Raw genomic sequence first — 18883 nt, forward strand, 5'->3', positions numbered from 1 at the left:
GCGCGCGAGGCCAGGGCTCTTCTCCAAAACTCCGGAACAGAATCTGGAGTCCCCACATGCTACTTCAGAAATTGGAGATGTGTTCTGATCCCATCCACAGATGGGTGTAGCCATAGGTGCCGGTTTCCCGTTTTCTCACCTACACACGTTCACGGTTACGGTGTTTCTACAGGTGCTTGCTCTTGGTGAGGAAGGAATCCACAGAGGCTCAAAGAGTAGCTTCTCTTTCGCATGCAAGCGTCCGGTCTCTCGTCATGAGCCGGGCAGGTGCAGATGGTCCAACACCGCACAGTGCCACCCGTCGGATTTATGAGCCTATGCCGTCTCGTGCTGTCATATTGTGCGATTTATCCTTCGACTTGGGGTTTTGATGGAGACACTGGAACAGAAAAAGTGATGTATACGATTGTACGATGGGGCGCCTTCGAAGGCTTACGGGAAGATGCCCCACGCCCAAGCTTCCGCGCCGGTGATTACGTCAGCTGGCTCTTGCGCGGGGCCAGGATACTTCCCAACCACCAACTGGGATCCCGTAGCTTTGGCCCTCGTCACGTTCCGAAAGGTACTTTTTCAGCATACGCGTACCTGCATGTCTTGTTTGCAGCTTTTCACCGCTTCGTCCGGCAGCGCTGGGGTGTCATTCTCCGCTCTTTCAACGAGACGTGAAAGTCGATCAGATTAAGCTCGAAGATGATACGACCTTCTTTATGGCAGAATCATGGCAATTGGGGCAAGTCGCACAATGGATACTTACGGCGCTACTCCGATGTAGTCTCCGTCTTTGGCTCTGCTGCAGCCTCACTTTGGAATGAGCGTGTGATTGCCACGTCGCTTACGGATTCCTCTTGCTCTATTGCAGAAGGGACTTTTTCCTTTTTTCCTGAGGCTTCGGTGGCGGTGAGTCGCTCAACCAGTAAGGTAATGACGCGGGCATCATTTGTCGGTGTCGCCAGATCGCAACCGACGTGTGACCAAGACCGACGGCTCAAAGGCGACCATCGTGGACTGGAATTTCGTTTTGGCGCCTCGACTCACGGGAAGCCTGACAACCAACAGTCAAACGCAGAACTGATTGGTGTGACTACCACTAAATAACGTCCCGAACAGCGACACGGCCTAGCCCCAACTCCCAACCGTGGGGTTGCAGATGATCGTCGTAAAATCGCGGGGCTGGACTGTGCCGCTGGGAAATGTAAGACGCGTCCTGCAGGTGGCACCAGGCACGAGTAGTGCGAAATCGGAATTTGCTCCGAAGTATTTACCGGCTCCCCCGTACTCGTTCATCCATTTTTCACATTACACGTCTCCTCAACATTGTTCTCCACTGTCGTTTACCTCGCCTATAATGTACCACCTAGACGGCAATCCGGCTCCTTCCGACCAAACATTGTTTCAAGATCTACTCAAGATCACCACATCGAAATGGCAGTCAATGCTCAAGAGAGATGCGACACCGGCACGACAGGAGCCTGCTTCGCGACCTTCCGTGTCCAGAACCTCGACTCAACTCTCGGTGCCGATATCGAAAGAGTAGAGACTCTCCATTATGTCCACGGACGAAACAGGTCGCAAAGCCTCCGCAAATCTTTTGTTCACGCAGCGCGTCGCGTCACTCTCTATTCGGAACCCTACACTCGCAATTGGAGTAATCAGGAACCGAGCGACACCTTGTCTGTTACTGACACCTGCGATCGTCATACTGGGCGGGTCAAGAACTGAACAACACCGGCGACCCTGATGATGCATGTACCAACATGATGGCTCAATGGAGTAGTGATATCGAATCTGTCAGGTGTACAACACGGCAAGTCTGGATGAAGTGGCAGCGTTCACGCACTATAACGGTTCAATCGTTCGTAAAGGTAAGTTCCCTTAATACACTTGCGCAAGCTACTTTGCTAACCTCGTCAAAGGCAGTCTTCTGTTTCACGTCAAAACGTACGTTTGCTCCACCGCGTGCCTCATCGCTTCCCGGCGCGCAACCCGCTACTCGCAGCGATCCATCATCACATCCACCTCACAGACTTGCAAACCGCTGGCTGCGCATACACTCAGGTCTTTCGTGGGAGACGGAATAGAACCGGCGGACAGCATTGAGGGATAAACTGTGGTGTTACGATACGCCGTGCAAGTGCTCCTCTTCTGCTCAGGCCCAACCATGTGTTCACTCCGAAGCGGTCGGTAACATATCTGCTAGCAGAACCAGGGAAAAGCCATGGAGCTTTGCTTGGTTGTCTGAGCGCGGTTGCCCAGTACTTGATCGACCAAACGGACGCACCAATCCAATGTCCTCTTGCATTGCTTGATGGATCCTGCCTTCTCAGCAACAACGTACCAGTAGCGCCAGTAGTTTAAAGAGGTCTGCCCTCAAATGGTCACAATACAAAACTTCATCTCATTGTTATATCGTCAGACTTACAGAACCCGTCATGAGCGTGGCCAACTCCGACCAGCCATAGCCTGTGTGTCCGCATCCCTGTCAGGTCTTGCGCGAGCGACATATTGCATATGACTTGACATACTATGGGGCATCTAATCTTAGTCCGATTAGGCACGGAGCACCCAGGCCGATCAGCATATAAAGACATCTTAGCCACCCATAATCTAATGTATAGTGTACGATTGCAAAGACTCGCCCAAAGATCGGTACGGCAATCTACGACCACAGCACATGGCTCGCATTATCGAGATTCGTATTATCAGTCATTTCGACCAGCTTAAGCCACGCGCTCCAATTTGTTTAGCTAATATAATCCATGATAAATCATGATAACCATCAGTATCTTGGATGGTACTTCACTGCACTCCCATCCACTCCAGCAAGTCTCAAACCCCTACCATAATACACTTCTCCAATATGAAGAATCTCATCCTTTTCGCGCTGGCAAGTGTTGTCTCAGCCCATACCATTTTTCAGAAAGTCTCTGTCAACGGTGTGGAGCAGGGACAACTGAAGGGCGTCCGCGCCCCCGATTCTGACTACCCTATCACAAATGTCAACGACGCGGCTTTTGCTTGCAACAAAGACATCAAGCATACAGATAGCACTGTGATAAGCATTCCGGCTGGAGCAAAGGTCGGCGCATGGTGCGAACTCCGATGTATGGACTGTATGGAAGACTGACACTGACTTCGCTGAATAGGTGGGGACACGTCATAGGTGGAAAGCAGGGTGCTAACGATCCCGATCATCCTATTGCTGCGAGTCACAAAGGTAGGTGGCGCTTCATGATAACTCTCTCGGTCATGTAGAAGCAGATAGCTAATGTATCCACCGCAGGGCCGATACAATACTACCTTGCCAAGGTAGACAATGCCGCAACCGCTGGCACCACAGGCCTCCAATGGTTCAAGGTTGCCCAAGACGGTCTGAGTAACGGAAAATGGGCTGTGGACACGATGATTGCGAACGGAGGTTGGCACTACTTCAACATGCCTACTTGTGTTGCTCCGGGCGACTATCTGCTGCGTGTCGAGCTCATTGCCCTCCACAGCGCTTCGGCGCAAGGTAATGAGCCCGAGCCATCGCACTATCAAACTGCTGACGTTCAACAGGCGGCGCCCAATTCTACATGGAATGCGCACAGATCCGCGTCTCGGGTAGTGGCACAAACAAGGGCTCCAACTTCGTCTCTTTCCCTGGTGCTTACAAAGCCAACGACCCCGGTATCCAACTCAGTATCTATGACACCACTGGGAAGCCCTACATGGGTGGCAAGGCCTACTCCATTCCAGGGCCTGCGCCGCTGACCTGTGCGGCTGGGCAAGATGGCGGCAGTGGCTCCACACCAGCGCCTCAACAGCCAGCTCCAGCACCAGAAGCGCCGGCTGCGGGAGCCGCACTATACGCGCAGTGTGGAGGCGCCACGTGGACTGGTCCAACGACGTGTGCACAGGGAACGTGTAAAGTAAGCAGCGAGCATTACTCACAATGCGTGCCGTAACATGTTCGCCGAGATGTTGTAGTGTATGTAGTCGACTGCGACCGGACAATCAAGGCTTTCGGAATACTACTCATGTCTTGATCATTTCTACCCGTCAAATTTCGCGAATACGGCATCTTCGCACATGCCTTTCGAAATTATCTCTACGCGTGAACTTCTTTTCGGGGATTGAACACGTAGGGTTGGGACAATAGAACTTTTGCGTTGCGTAAATGTCCTTGTGAACGCCGCGCTCATGTCTCTTGAGATCAGCTTTGAGTGCGAAAGCTGATTCGCAATGCCTGCATCGATACCGCCGTCGGTGCTTGCGGTTCAAGTGTACACTAAGAGTGTGTTAGCTCTAGACCTTTTCAATATTTGCGAATGAAACGCCAGGCTGGCGACTTACTTCAACTGCCCCTGCGAATGGTATGTCGTCTGACATGTGTCACATCGGTAAAGGCTCGAAGACCCATCGGAGTTTTGCGCTTGATCGCTCAATTGGTTGGACGATGGACGCTCTCTGGGAGCTGTTTCTGAAGGCTCGTAAGATTGCTCACTGTCAGGTGGAGAGCTTGTGTATTCTGTGGGGGAGTCAAGGAAGGGGTTGTCAGCTTGAGCATGTGAGGAGGGCCCCGCTGGTGAGACTAAAAGTGGTGATGAAGTATTGCTCATGGCCATGACCTGCAGTCTCTCCGAGCTTTCGCTAATGATGTCGTTTTGGAATGGTCGTTTCTTTTGGAGCCATGGAAAAATGACTGGATTCGGGGTATGCTCTGCGTCCCATGGGCTGATGTATTGCTCGTCCACCGAAGAAGTGGCGGCTTGTCTAGCCCAGCCAAAGTGTGCAGGCGCTACGGTGAGTAGTTGTGATGATCCTTCTATAGCGACATGTCAGTGGAAGCTCCAAGACAAAGCAGGGAGTTGACCAACCACTCTGAGGGACGATGCGTTCCAGGTAGGATCGCTTGTCGATGCCCAGAATCTGATCGGCCGTGATGGCTCTCGGCGGTTTCTTGGTTGCATACTTCTCCTGTCTCGCCCATATCGAATCCTTGGGCGGTGCTTTGGCATAAGGAGGTGGATCAATTCCGGGGCGCTTCCGTTCGCGCTCTAGATCCCTAAGTTTCCTAAATGGATCGAGTTTCCGCCTTCTGATTCGATCCGCGAGCCATACCCATACTATAGGCGCTGCGAGTACAAATGTGACGGCCAGACATATACCAATAAACATCGAGGCAGCAGCTCTTTCTTCTGCTGGACTCTTGGACGGTGGTGACTCATTGTCTGTTAATCGTGGCTCCAGTTTCCAGTCCAGTCGTGCATCCAACGCGAAAATTGCCTTAAGAGGCGTCGGGTAGGGAGCCATGGTGGCCGGTAAAGGCAGGACAGCGATGCACTCGCCGTGTGAAGCATTAATCTCATCGCTCTCTCTATATCAAAGTCACGGCCTGCCTGTGGCTGAAGCGATGGCGATCGGAGGCTGAAGCCGGGAGGCATACATTTTCTGTAGGACTGCCGTGATTGGGGAACTCATCCTACCGGTTAGAGGGCGTTTTCAGATACGAGGACCTTCTAGAGCCCGTCGATATGGTGTTATGCCGCTAAAGGTATGGTGTTTGCCCCATTAGTCCTTTTGGCCCCCGGTTAATGTTGGGCCCACGCCGCTGGTGCACGCTTGCGCATGTCGTGAACCTATCTTTGGGGTTGAATTGATCCTTCAGCCCTATGGTAAGAGGATAAAAGCTAGCCAAGAAGCCCTCCGTTGGACTGTCAGGTGCGTCTCGCGGCTCTGTCGTCATGTGTTGGATCGTGTTGGTCGTGTTGGTCGTGTTTTTCGATGCACGAACGTACCTAGGTAGGAAAACCGGGAATGATCCCGTCGGAAAGCTAGGAGCACCTGCCTGATCTTGGCGGCGTTCGATGCCACAACAAACCTTGGAATGCATCAACACAACACCATCAGGATAGCTAGCCATGGGTATACGAGAGTACGTAGTAGGCCGAGTTCGCCAGCGATGCACGTCCGACTCTTCATGATGTAGCAAGAGCTCTCGCCGCGCTGTCCTCTGTTGAGTTGCGACACGAGTCAGTACTTGCATTGGTAATCCCTCCATCCCCTTGCGGCGTCCCTTGCGAGTGTGAGGGATTTACAGATCTACATATTGTCTGTAGGATGCTGCGATACCCATGAGTTTTCTTGCTTCCTTAGAGCCGCTCCCGCCTGTACAGAATGGCCGACCTTTCAAACCTCAAGAAGCTGCGCCCATGCGGCAGACTAGAAACGTACAGTACCGCGCGACACCATCTCGGGTTCTACAAGAACGTTGGCTTTACCGCAGAATATGTGGCATCAAAGAATCCTCAATCATCGCTCGAACTGCGAATCTATACTGCGCTCCGAAAAGTTATTGCCCAGCACCCGGTCCTGACAACCATCACGCTGAATGAAGATCAATCCTATCCCAACGTTTACTTCGCGCAACTCCCTGAGATCGATCTACGCACCTGCGTAGAGATATGCGAGAGAAAGACACCATTTCCAAACGATGGCGAGGCGGACGAAGAGCTCGATCGATACCTAGTGCAGCAGCATAGCCGCGACTTTAAGGACAACCTAGGCTCGAAGCCTTTCTGGCGGCTGCTGGTCCTGACTTCACCACAAGACACAACCAAGTTCACGGCGACGTGGATGTGGCACCATGCGCTAGCAGACGGAACGTCAGCCTTCTCGTTTCACAAATCATTCCTGGCCGGCCTCAACACTCCGGAAGGCATCGCAGATGCGATTGTCAAGTCTTCATCTGCGGATCTAGCGTCGCCATTAGAGGACTTACATCCAATGACTATAACGTGGCCTTACTTCATCAAGGCCATTCTTGGTGCCTTGTTACCCTCGGTATTCGCAAAGCGACCTCCAAAACTATGGGCGGGCAACGCTATACAGGCGAACGCTACGCCGATTCCGTCACCGCATTATCGCACGCTCGTCCTGTCGAAAGCGACTACGGATAAGCTGGCTCGAGTCAGCCGATCTGAAAAGACAAGCGTAACAGCAACGTTGCAATGCCTTCTCGCTGCGTCACTCTTCACCTGCCTCTCAGCAGAAGACTGTGAGAGGCTTCACATTGACGGCCCGATATCGATAAAGAAATTTCTTAACGTGGAGGAACAGCAGATGACCATGACGATTGCCGAATATGCCTACCTTCACGAGCGCGTCGCATCTCGAGAACCCAAACTCAAAGATTCAGCAGGACTGAGTGTCTTACAGCAGTTCTCATGGGACACTTCACGCGCAGTGAAATCCACCATATCCACAGAAGTCGCCAAATCTGGCGTCGATAACCCCGTTGCGCTGCTGAAATACATCTCTTCTATGCAGCAACATTTCCTCGACCAATTAGGTAAGCCTCGCAAGTCTGCAGCAGAACTGTCCAGTGCAGGAGTATGGAAGCATACTCAGAGTGAAGGAGTATGGACTGTCGGTCGGATGGTGTTCAGCCAATCTCCCAATATTGTGGCCAATGCTTTGAAACTCAATGTTGTAACAGGTGGCGATGGAAACGCGACGTTGAACTTCTGCTGGGCTGAGGATGCCGTGGAAGAGCAGCTCATGCGTGATATCATCGAGGGAGTTAGAACTGGGATCGAAGATCTAGTAGAAAGGAGCCAGGAGTAGATAGCATAGTTGCATGTTGGAGGCGGCTGTATTGAGTCTTATCCGCTGGTCTGCGTAGTAATGATAGTTTCAACGCATGTGCACCAATGAAGCGCAAGGATAATCCATAATACGCCCTTCCGGGCGAACACAAAGAGGGTATGGGAAAAGTCCACGGGCTGTCCTGGGTTGGAAGCCTTATAACAGCACTTCCCCTGTGAGCCGAATCACATACCGCTTCCGTGTTCAGCAGCGACGCCACAAAATAAAGCGACTAAGAGTCATCATACGATTCGGCAAGAAATAGTACTTCCAAGAAGAAAACAGGTATATAAGCATCAACTCCAACGCCAAATACCCCCCTAGTACATACAATTGAAGCACATGAGCCTCATGCAGCATGCCGAGGCTACTGAATCCAACCCTGAAACGCGGAACCATGCCAACACATCTGTCACTATTGTCGCTTCATATCCGTCGTTCCCTACTTGCTTCCTCTTCGATATTCCCAGACTTCCTGCCCTTGTCCGTTCGCGTTCGCGCCTGAGCCATAGTATGTGGCATATGCTGCGTTCATGCCCTCATGGTGCTCTTTCGCGTGGCGCTTGATGGAGTTCCAGAGGCCCCGAGCTTTGCTCGGTTCCTTCAGTGTAGACGCAGATGACGAAACAACAGACGTTGATGATGAAGATGCCTGGACTGGTGTCTTGATGTATTCGAAAGAAGTGCGAGGAGTCGTCGCGGAAGAGCCTGACATCTTCGATATACGAGAACTTGGGCGTGTTTCTTTCGATTCAGATGGCTCTAGAGGCGGTGTAGTGGTGTATGTATGCGCCTTGCTCGATACGCCGATGTCGATGCCGATTTGAAGCTTGTGTGTCGAGAATGATGGCAAACGTACTCGTTTGATTACTGTGGATCAGGGTGCTTTGTCGTTTCTGTGGGACTGGTACCAAATCTGTCGGTTTGTTTGAGCCCACGTTGTAAGAAGAAGAATGTGCTGGTAATGTCTAGATCACTCCAGCTGCGTACAACACCATCTTTATACTCACCCCACAGCTCAGGCCACTGTACCGATTCAGACATCCGAGAATCGCACACCCTATGACTCCAAGGACCAACATGACTTTGCCGTCGCAGTGCTGACTGTTTCGGTAATTGACCTGAAAGGCGTGGGAGGCTTGTTTCAGCGGCTTTGCTTGTCGAAAGCATGACCATACGCCTGAGAGGCGCAATGTGGAGACAGTTTGACGCCAGCATTGCGCCAGATGGGTCCAATGGGAGACTTGCGCTGGAGCCACTTTCTCCCGGAATACGCTAGTGCATGTGGACTTCCCGACGGGTAGCAAAGAATGCGCGGTGCGAGTGTTGTACTCCTGAGGCACGGGTGTAAAAGGCTAGTCGTACGAGAGCCAGGTCACATCGACACATGCCAACGACGCCGCAGGGTCGCGCCGTACGTTTCTGAAGCTCTTGTTGGTAATCTGTCTTGCATGGTGTACAGGTTGGCTTGCGTAAAGAGCGGAACAGGGTCATTGGGGTGTAGGGCGTGCGTCTTGTGCACAGGCGCGATCCAATAGCTGGAAAGTGGGGCTGGCGCGTCCTAGTGACGAACGCGCGCGCCCTGTACATGTCAATCGTCGGTGGCCGAAGCCGCTGTATGAATGCGATGCACGTTGAGCCTTGCGATCTCAGCAACTCGACCGTGCTTGGGGTAGAAAGTGCGGTCCATGTCAATTGCGCAACGTTGACAACAGCCTTATTGCGGCACAAAAACACATCAAGCGGCACAGAAGCATACGTGGGAACGTCAGCGATGAATAACATGATTTTGGACTATCGAACACCTGATTTTATGTCTAGGGCTTAACAACTGTCTGCCACGGAAGTGTATTGTCGAAGAAAAAGGTTGCTTTTGGCTGTGCCGCAAGGCCTTCGCCCGTCATGTTGCACAGCTTGGTCACGTCACCGGCCTCTGCACGCTTCGCCTTGATGATATCTTGGTACTGAGACAGGGGGCAAGATGAGCCAGGACCACTGGTGCAGTCCACAACAGGGTAGACAACCTCGTTAATGCGGATGCGCACGAAAGTTTCTTGAGAGGCGGTGCCGTTGTAGTTGGTTGCATAGCCAGAGCCGTATGTGCTATTGTGGGCAGCAGCAGGACAAGAGAGGCGTTCGAATGCAACAGTTCCGCGCATCTTCACGACCTGAGAGGAGCGGAAGAGTCGGTCCGACAACGACATGTTACCAGGAAGCTGCTGTTGTTTGTCGAAAACACCGATCGCAGCGGCCAGCTGGTTGATTTGGCCATCATTTGCGAAATTGGCCATGATCTTTGGAGGGACAAAAGTGCCATTGCCCGTCTTGTAGGTCGCGTCTGGACCATCAACAAAGCGTTGCACAGTCATGTCAACGATAGGCAACATCTGGTATTTCTCGATATCGGATCCCAGGCCGGTGCCGTACCAATAACGCAAATCCTGCGCATACTCGTACTGCAAGATCTCTTCCTGTGTGAAGATATCGCAAAAGGGGCTTCGACGGCCGGTGATCTGGGTCTCGAATCCACACAAGTAGGGTATCTGGTCGACTTGACTCGTTGTAAGGTTCAGGCCTTGGATCTTCCCGTTGAGCCTGGCGGCAATCGGGGGAAGGTACATAGAGTCCCACGTCTCTTTGGCAGGGCCTCCACCTGCGTCATCGTAGGCCTTGCACAGGTCGCTGGGAGCAAGAGTGTTGCCCCAACTGGCAGGGTCGCTCGCGTTGAGAGCATAGATTGTAGTGAGGTCTGTAGCGTTGGGCCCCACGAAACCTTGAGCGAACAGGCGTGCGCTGTCCCGAACGCGTGGACCAGACGTATAGTAGTTTGCCCACATAGTAAAAGCGGTGTTGTACTTGTACAGGTCGGGGTAACGAAGGCGCCACGCTGTACCCATCTCGTGTAGTTCTTTCCAGCCGGTCGGGCTCAGATTAGCGATTTGAGCGTCCGGGTCTGAGAGGACCGGCTTCCAGGATTTGAGGAACGCGAGTTTCTCGTCGGTGATGGTGATGTCTCCGGCAGCTTGGAAGTAATTGGCAAATTCAACCCACCCATTGTAGGCGCCACTATAAAGGTAAAGAGACAAAGTCAGCCTATGCCTCATATACAGCGCGTGCAGTAGTTACCGGTCTGGGAACCGCGAACCGTGACGGGAGAAGAAAGCTATGTGTTCTTAGTCTGGCATTCTTCAATCGCGGAATCAAGCTGCCCTACCTGCCAGATCGACCTTGCATCCTGTAGGTATATCGGACGAAATGCCCGTCACCTCTTCGCCGGGGAACCATTGTCCGTTGCCGCCGATATGCTGGAAGACATTGAAGTTGTCTTGGGCTGCAACAGCAGCACTGCTAGCGGCGAGAGAAAGAGCAAGAAGCTTCATGATTACCGTTAGGGAATGAGGGACGCTCCGAAGTGCAGATAAGAATAGAGCGCACGCCTATCATCTTTATACCCGACATGTTGATTGATCGTGGTGTTGTCAAGTTCAGCACCTGCTTTAGCCTCGGAGATGAGTTCTGGCGATGCTTCCTAAGGCGGTAAGGATGCTCAGGAACCAGCTGCACGTGGGAGCATCGACGGCGTGGGTGGTCTCTTCGCATGGAGGCGCGGTCTGCCACAGCGGCCAAGGAACTCCATTGTAGGATGCAATCCTTCGCGCATGCGAAATACGGTGGTTTCGACCCGAGCTTCGCGTGAATTGCGGTTGACGTAGGTTGATAGCAGTGGATGACCATGCATTTGTCGCCCTTCGGAGGTGCATGCTCCGATTAGTCACGCCTTATCGATACCGCACCCGCGATCGCGGCATCTGACTGACTCAATCTTCAGCTATCTTTGCCAATAACACACCCGTAACGATGCACGTCTCCATGCCCCCTCGGTGACTATCCGAATCAAGCTCTTCTCAGCACTTCTATCCATCAGATCATGGCTGAATCCAAGCCGCGTCAACGCAAATTCGCGCCAAGGTCACGGACGGGCTGCCTTACATGCCGAACCCGGCGGAAGAGGTGCGATAGCGCTCAGCCTCAGTGTGCGAACTGCAAACGCCTCAACCTGTTATGCGAATGGCAAACTCCTCGAAGTATCGTTTCGGAATCGTCTTCGTCCCAGTCAAGCTCAAAGAGCCCGGAGCGCCAGGTCGCAGTTCCACTGCGCTCGTCTCTTGATCCGTGGGATGCATTGCCGGGCGACGAAGGAGCGGAGCGGATGCATCTATTGCAGTATTACATCGAGGCGTTTGTACCCAGTGTTCAAGTAGCACCCATTGCAACCAGCTTTTACACCAGCCTCTACATGCCTTGGTCTTTCCAGATCGAAGGTATGCTTGACGCTATTCTGGCTATATCTTCTGCTCAGTTGGCGAGGCGAAGTCAGGACGCAGACCGCGCCAAACACCTTCGCGCCGTATCCTCCCGCCACGAGAGGAAGTGCTATCAATTCATCAAGGAGCGCTTGAACCCGTCGGGTGGATTGCCAGAAGATACCTACCAGGTTACTGCGGTGATCCTCATCCTGGTAGGACTAGAAGCACTCAATGGTGTCAAAACTACGAGATGGATATCGCAATTGAAGAGTGTGCAACGGATACTTAGTGCGCTTACTCCGGAGCAGAGCATCATGGACTGTGTTGAAGTTGATTCCCTGCATCGACACTTCACTTACCACTTCGCCTCTGCTTCGCTCATGGCGCGGGTGTCAAACGCCGGAAAGGCCTGTTCGGCAGAGCAGGGCTTGATACCAATCAGCGCCGCCCTAATGCCAGGCACAATCGACCCGCTCATGGGCATCTCATACCAGCTATGCGACCTGATTTCACGGATACAGTATGTCACCTCTTCGAGTCCCGCGTTTCCCCTCGCTACCGAAGCGTCTTTCAACGTGATCGAGAAGGGTATACAGAATTGGGCTTACGACAACCCGTTTGCACTTGGCGTCGATACTCCTATAGCTCTCGACCTCATTGCCTTGGCAGAAGCCTACCGTTTAGCAGCTCTCATTCAGCTCTACCGCACCTCGCCTAGCCATTCAGCCAATATTGCGGGTTGTGCATCACGCGCGATGGAGTTTATCGCTCGTATACCACCGGGAAGCGCCGCGGAGTCAAGTTTGCTCTACCCAATATTTCTCGCTGGAGCCGAGCTAGATGATGAAGCGGCCATCGAGAAGTGCTTCCAGAGGCTAGAGGATATCCAGAATAGGAATCGGTACGAGAACGTTGAATGTGTCCAAAAGGTGTTGAAAGAAGTGTGGCGACCGAAGCTTGAAGGTGGTCAAAGAAGGGACTGGGAAGAAGTTGTAAGAGAGTGGAACTGGTCATTTACTTTGGGTTGATGCGATCCCGATGCAACTCTCCTCAGAAGCACCTTTTGCCCCGATCAAATGCTACGCTCTGGCGGGATGCCATGCGTACGTACCGGCTTGGAACCTCGGACATATCCGCTGTAAAGGAGCACTCATCGGCTCACTCATGATCAATGCCTCACTCAACGCCAATCTAAAATTCGCCCGGGCCGGGTGTGTTTGGTGATGGAGTAGCTCCTTCCCCGCATGACATACTGTATCTTGGCAAACCCCGCCTCCTCCTGCAGCCCCCATCGAGATGTCGAACTTTGCCCCGATTTGCTCGCATGTGTCTCTTTGGGCAACCATGGGATTCTCAGCTGTGCCCAGCGTCACTGATTGCTTGGCCACTTTCCCCGCTTTGTAGCCTCTCGCTATCCACCTTTGCATTCTACTGCGTAGCGTCTGCGCGACGTCGATTCTTCACTTATCTACCAGGCGATTGCGTTCGACTGAGCATCGTTGTTTTACGCCTATAACCTTCTACGTGCCACTCTTTGATCAACATGGCGAACACCGCTACTCCAACCATGGCCACTCCCATCGACTTTAACAATGTGCTGGATACATCCAACCTCAAAGATCGTTCGGTACTTATCACTGGTGCAGCATCTGGCATTGGTCTAGCCTGCGCGATAAAGATGGCCGAAGCAGGCGCAATAGTCACCATGGCTGATCTACACGATACGGCTGGGGGCGTCATCCAGGGTAAGTTCTGGCCGTGCGAATAGCCTGTGATATACATACTAACTTGGTACTCCCACTTCTACAGATCTAACCACTCGAGGCCTCAGAGTGCAGTTCGTACAATGCGACGTGGCATCCTACGAGGATCAAGCCTCCATGTTCCAGTCTGCAATCATCTTTGGAGATGGGCAGATTGACATAGTGATCCCAAATGCAGGCATCCTTGCCGAGAAGAACCTCTTCGACATGGTGCCAGCCACGTTGCCAAACCCAGGAGACACCCCACCACCTCCTCCAAGCTCTGCTTGCGTGTCCGTGAACCTTCAGGCAGTATACAATACCTGCTATCTAGCACTACATCACTTCCGCCTCCCGCGCGCAGCAGCAACAACATTCAAGCCCAGCATCGTTCTCATCGCCTCGCTTGCAGCCTACATTGGATACCCGTATAGCACTACATACAGCATGTCCAAGTTCGGTGTTCGAGGACTTCTGTACAGCCTACGCGAGCGCGCCATGCACTCTTCGATCCGCATCAATCTTGTTGCACCCTGGTACGTGGATACCGGCATCGCCAAGCAACCCGACTTTGTAGAGGACAACGGCGCTGTTCTTAACATCATAGGATTTGTATCCATGGACAGAGTCGTGGATGCTGTGGTGAGGTTTGCTTCGGTTCAAGAGTTGTGTGGAAGAAGCGTAGGCATCTTCCCCAAAGGCAGCGAAGATCTTCTCGACGATCTGGAAGGTGGATACGGCGGCGCGATAGTGAGTAAACATATGCGCGAGGTTCAAGCAGTCGTCGTGCAGGAGATGCAGAAACAGATGCAAGCGTAGTTTATTGCCCAGTAGACCCGATATGAGAAATGTCTTCGCGATATCGGCTTTGTCAATCACGAGTGTCGACATCACATACTGGTCTAATGTTGAAATCAATCAGAGTCACGCTGATACTCATCCCACAATCTCTGATCGCATGGCCGTGTGGAGAATAGTACGATGTTACCACTGCCATGTGGGCCCGCGTTTGTACAAGCCATCGTACATGATGTACAATGCCTTGCCACCCAACGTAGACATTTTCGCCGCCAGTACTAGATGTGTTTGTGCTTAGCCTTGGTTCACGCACGTAGCCATATGCCTGAGAAGCTTAAGAGAAGCTAGCTTCGGGACGCCGGAAGGGGCGTTTGTGAACGGATGCAACATCGCATCCCTCTGGACAGGCGAGGCCCACCAAGCGATCAACGCAGACCTGTCCATAAAATTTTGTCGGGTCTGTCCGCCTCAACCGTCCGTAGTCTTTCGCCCGCCGGTATGTTGTTGCGCCGTTTGCAATGAAAGCCCTGGGTCGTGTGAGAAATGTTCAAGTATATCTATGCGAAGAGAATGCCACATCGAACAAAACAACAGCATCAAACATGCCACACATCCAAGATCCCCAAATGAAACGAGAACCACGAACCTATATCGACATTCTCGTCGTGGGAGGCGGCATCGGCGGACTCACCTTTGCAATCGAGGCCCACCGCAAGGGACACGATGTGCGCGTTCTTGAACGGAATGACGAAGGTCAATACTCGGGTACGTACCTCCCCATTCAACTATCGACCTCTGCACGAACCAAGCTAACACACCGACAGGTGAGATCATCATGATCACCAGCTCAGCGCTCGAAACGCCCAAGAAATGGCCAGGGTTCTTAGAACGCCTCAGGGCCCTCGCATCGCCACCAACCTTTGACCTGCGCAAATACGACGGCACATTCATCCAACACCATGCCCCTGGCGACTCTGCAAATCCGTCTTTGAGCATCTACCGAAAGAGGCTGCATAGTTTGCTGAATACCTACGTCAAAGAGCTCGGTATACCCATCACGTACGACGCGAAAGTGGATTCATACTTCGATTCAAACACATCAGGCGGTGTTATTCTCAAAAGTGGTCAGAGGATAACTGCAGATGTGGTGGTAGCCGCAGATGGTGTAGGCTCTAGGTCCCGCGAGATCATCGACGGGAATAGAGAGAAGCCGATTAGTTCTGGCTTTGTTGTTTACAGGACTTCTTTTCCTACTGGGCCGGCGATGGACGAGTATCCCCTTGTTGCGAGGGAGTTTCTGGGGCACGATCACCGTGGTTTCATGTATATTGGTCCCGGCGCGCATATGGTTATTTCTCATGACAATGGCGAGCTGTGCTATCTATTGACTTGTAAGGTTTGTAGTCGCTGGTTCATTGGCCTTGTAGATCGTTGCTAACTTCTATCAGGACGAGAACGGTACGGCAACTGAGAGCTGGTCGAAAACCACTTCCACGGATAGGATCCTGGATGTTGTAAAAGATTGGGATCCTTTTGTTACGGAGGTGATCAAGGCGACACCGAACAATCAGGTGCTCGACTGGAAGCTGATGTGGCGCGATCCACAGCCGCAGTGGGTGTCGAAAGGCGGCCATGTCGTGCAGCTGGGCGATGCTGCCCATCCCTTCTTGCCTACGTCGTTCAGTGGCGGCACGATGGCCATGGAAGACGCGTACTCGCTAGCAGCCTGTCTACATGTTGCTGGGAAGCAGCACGTTGCGCTTGCAACCAAGGTGCACAATAAGCTGAGGTATGCCGATATAGATCGTGGAGAAACACCAGCGACTAACTTCGAAATTGTAGGTTTGAGCGAGTATCCTGCGCGCAGAAACTAGGATTCAAGAATCGTGAGATCTTTCACAACACCGACTGGAAAGACGAAAAGGCGGCGCCGACAAAGCAGCACAAGATGGTCGGAGATTGGTTGGTCTGCCACAATCCCGAGAAGTATGTTTACGATAACTACCACAAGTGTGCTGAGCATTTGGACACGGGTGTCGAGTTCTTGAACACGAACATACCGCCGGGATATGAGTACAGACCGTGGACCGTCCGCGGGCTGCTGGGGGCCTCGGAACGTGGCGAAGTGGTTGAGGATGAAGGCGACTGGTCCTAAAGGAAGGGAAGCTTGCAGAATGCAGCGTTATCGCTGTAGCTACTTTAGCTTATCGATTGGCCATGCTGGCAACATCTCTTCTCGATGTATATATATGGGCATCCGGCGGCAACTGTTGATGCTGACTAGAATTGCCGAAGTTCATGCTTCCCTCTGCTTTGTCCTACCTCCGCTCCCTGCGGCTTACTGTCCCGTCGGTTGTATCCGCCAAACTTATAGCATGAGAGCATGTCTGGCTATTGCTTGCCATTGCATAGGCATGTAGCATGCCAGATGCCAACTTGTCATATCCTCTTGATGGATAACCTCGCCATTTTGTCCACCTGCTGCCTCCGAGTCGTGGAAACAGCCAAGCCGCAATTACATCTATTATAACGCTCGAAGAGAACGCGCACATCGCCTCCTACAACGATACCGGCACCTTGGTTGTGGACGAGTGCGGTCGGGTTCCGTTCGAGGAGCGTGGCATCGTGCGCGCGTGTAGGGGGTGCTCTGAGAGCGCGGACTGTGGCAAGGTCGCTTGAAAAGGCTCCAGCCTGCCCGGTGGCGCCAGTTTATGCCCGTGATACGAAACGTGCGTAGGTTCTGGAGCGTACGACGATGATGTTGAGCTTCTCATGGCGGCATGAGGAAAGCTTCGCGATTGCGTGCTGTCGTGTTCCAATACACGTGTCTTCAGCCAATATCCCAACCATCTGTTGTATTGAAAGAAGGCAAGTTAGGCATGATAAAGCTCCCTTCGCGCAAGGATCGCGTGGATTAGGAGTGTTGGTGGATAAACGTCCAATGACGACCAGCTCAACGTCCCCAAATGCCGAGGGATGTCGGAACGCTGCTCGGAACGGCTTGGCCCGGCTTGCCCTCCCATTCATCTAAGCTGCACTCCAACGGCAAGAATCTTAGTAAGACTCGGACATTTCCCATATCAACCATGTGCTTCCCAGCTTCTGACTCAGGCCTGAAGTACTCGCGATATTGGGAAACTTCACCGCCGCGGCACTGAAGCATGACGGCCGATCGCGGAGCTCGAGGCCTTGTCGCTGTAAGTCAACCTCCATCATCCCCAGCGCAACGAAACTGACTGGGTACCTAGATAACAGGCGCAAACGGAACAATAGGCTATGCCTGTGTGGTCTACGCGCTGCAAACTGGCTATCGAGTCCGGTGCATCGTGCGCCGCGCCTCCGCCATCGAAACGATCAAAACCGGGCCCTCTGTGCAGCCCTACCTCGACCTAATCGAATACGTCGCCGTGCCAGACAATGCGGTCAAGGGAGCATACGATGAAGCTGTTGCGGGTGTCGACTATGTTGTGCACATAGCAGGAGCATGGCCGATGCTCCATCTGGATCCTGACAACGACATCTACCATCCATACATCAGGTCGACGACGGGCTTGATAGACGCAGGGCGGAAGTCTGGCACAGTGAAGAGGATGGTATTCACGCAGGCTGGAGCGGGGCTTGTTGACTCTGAAGACGGCGATACACTGGGTACGCGTATGGAACGCGTCTTGAACGGTACGTCTCTTTGCTTCTGCCCTCGCGCCTCACTTCATGCGTCTTACTGACCGATACAGAGGCAGTTCAGGTCTCGCAAACATCCCTCGCATATCGACCCCCTCTCAAATCCCCTCACAACGCCTATTGCTCCGCAAAAGCCCAATGTATGACCTACCTCGCTGATCTTCAAGCTTCCCACGAGCTTCCCTTCTCTATCGCGCAAATCATACCCGGTACCGTCATCGGCCCTTCAGAGTTTTGCACAACGTCGGAGCAAGCGCGTGCGCATATGGATCGACAGAGCAAGGCATTGCTGTTCGATGATGTGGCACCACGGTATGCGTTTGGTTTCGTGCATGTGCAAGACTGCGCTCGCGTTCATATCGAGGCACTATACGGGAGGGTTAGAGGCGAGGACCTGCCCAAGTGGTATGTTGCTGCTGGGACGGTGGAGGAGGGGTCAGATGGGGACAAACTCTGGAACTCTGTGGCAGACACGATCGAGCGAGACTTTGCGAAGGAGGTGAAGACTGGGGCGTTTAGAGTGGGACGCCAGAAGGTGCCTATCAACATGCCATTCCGCGTCGAATCAAGCATGACGGAGAAGATGCTGATGAATGGTGACAAGATTAGGGGGTTAGAGGATAGCGTGAGAGAGGTCGCGGAGTGGTATATTCAGCTTAAAAGAACAGAGGGGAAAGCAGATGTGTAAACTGGGACAATGTCGAGGACGAGTTGAATCCATCGAATCAG

General features: G+C 52.7%; 8 protein-coding genes across 8 annotated transcripts; 6 read left to right on the top strand and 2 right to left on the bottom strand.

The window, feature by feature from the left end:
- Positions 1-2857: 2857 nt before the first annotated feature.
- Positions 2858-3944, top strand: J4E79_000168 (uncharacterized protein; the record flags this gene model as incomplete). The annotated part of the gene is made up of 4 exons (XM_049349086.1): positions 2858-3087; positions 3144-3214; positions 3281-3508; positions 3556-3944. The coding sequence occupies 4 exons, from the start codon at positions 2858-2860 to the stop codon at positions 3942-3944; spliced, it is 918 nt and encodes a 305-aa protein (XP_049215873.1).
- Positions 3945-4328: 384 nt separating this feature from the next.
- On the bottom strand, positions 4329-5292 carry J4E79_000169 (uncharacterized protein; the record flags this gene model as incomplete). Its single annotated transcript, XM_049349087.1, has 2 exons — positions 4329-4804; positions 4857-5292. 2 exons carry the CDS (start codon positions 5290-5292, stop codon positions 4329-4331), a joined length of 912 nt encoding a protein of 303 aa, XP_049215874.1.
- Positions 5293-6156: 864 nt separating this feature from the next.
- Positions 6157-7605, top strand: J4E79_000170 (uncharacterized protein; the record flags this gene model as incomplete). The annotated part of the gene is made up of 1 exon (XM_049349088.1): positions 6157-7605. One exon carries the CDS (start codon positions 6157-6159, stop codon positions 7603-7605), a length of 1449 nt encoding a protein of 482 aa, XP_049215875.1.
- A 1838-nt stretch (positions 7606-9443) lies between these two features.
- On the bottom strand, positions 9444-11006 carry J4E79_000171 (uncharacterized protein; the record flags this gene model as incomplete). The annotated part of the gene is made up of 3 exons (XM_049349089.1): positions 9444-10692; positions 10753-10789; positions 10841-11006. 3 exons carry the CDS (start codon positions 11004-11006, stop codon positions 9444-9446), a joined length of 1452 nt encoding a protein of 483 aa, XP_049215876.1.
- Positions 11007-11923: 917 nt separating this feature from the next.
- J4E79_000172 (uncharacterized protein) lies at positions 11924-12961 on the top strand (the record flags this gene model as incomplete). Its single annotated transcript, XM_049349090.1, has 1 exon — positions 11924-12961. The coding sequence occupies one exon, from the start codon at positions 11924-11926 to the stop codon at positions 12959-12961; it is 1038 nt and encodes a 345-aa protein (XP_049215877.1).
- A 539-nt stretch (positions 12962-13500) lies between these two features.
- On the top strand, positions 13501-14494 carry J4E79_000173 (uncharacterized protein; the record flags this gene model as incomplete). Its single annotated transcript, XM_049349091.1, has 2 exons — positions 13501-13678; positions 13743-14494. The coding sequence occupies 2 exons, from the start codon at positions 13501-13503 to the stop codon at positions 14492-14494; spliced, it is 930 nt and encodes a 309-aa protein (XP_049215878.1).
- A 581-nt stretch (positions 14495-15075) lies between these two features.
- Positions 15076-16628, top strand: J4E79_000174 (uncharacterized protein; the record flags this gene model as incomplete). Its single annotated transcript, XM_049349092.1, has 4 exons — positions 15076-15238; positions 15298-15869; positions 15922-16262; positions 16316-16628. 4 exons carry the CDS (start codon positions 15076-15078, stop codon positions 16626-16628), a joined length of 1389 nt encoding a protein of 462 aa, XP_049215879.1.
- Positions 16629-17634: 1006 nt separating this feature from the next.
- Positions 17635-18842, top strand: J4E79_000175 (uncharacterized protein; the record flags this gene model as incomplete). The annotated part of the gene is made up of 3 exons (XM_049349093.1): positions 17635-17670; positions 17722-18148; positions 18208-18842. 3 exons carry the CDS (start codon positions 17635-17637, stop codon positions 18840-18842), a joined length of 1098 nt encoding a protein of 365 aa, XP_049215880.1.
- Between the last annotated feature and the right edge of the window lie 41 nt (positions 18843-18883).

Source organism: Alternaria viburni (genome assembly GCF_023758015.1).
Source record: "Alternaria viburni strain BMP 2772 chromosome Unknown scaffold_1, whole genome shotgun sequence".
In the NCBI taxonomy this organism is placed as follows: Eukaryota; Fungi; Ascomycota; class Dothideomycetes; order Pleosporales; family Pleosporaceae; genus Alternaria; species Alternaria viburni.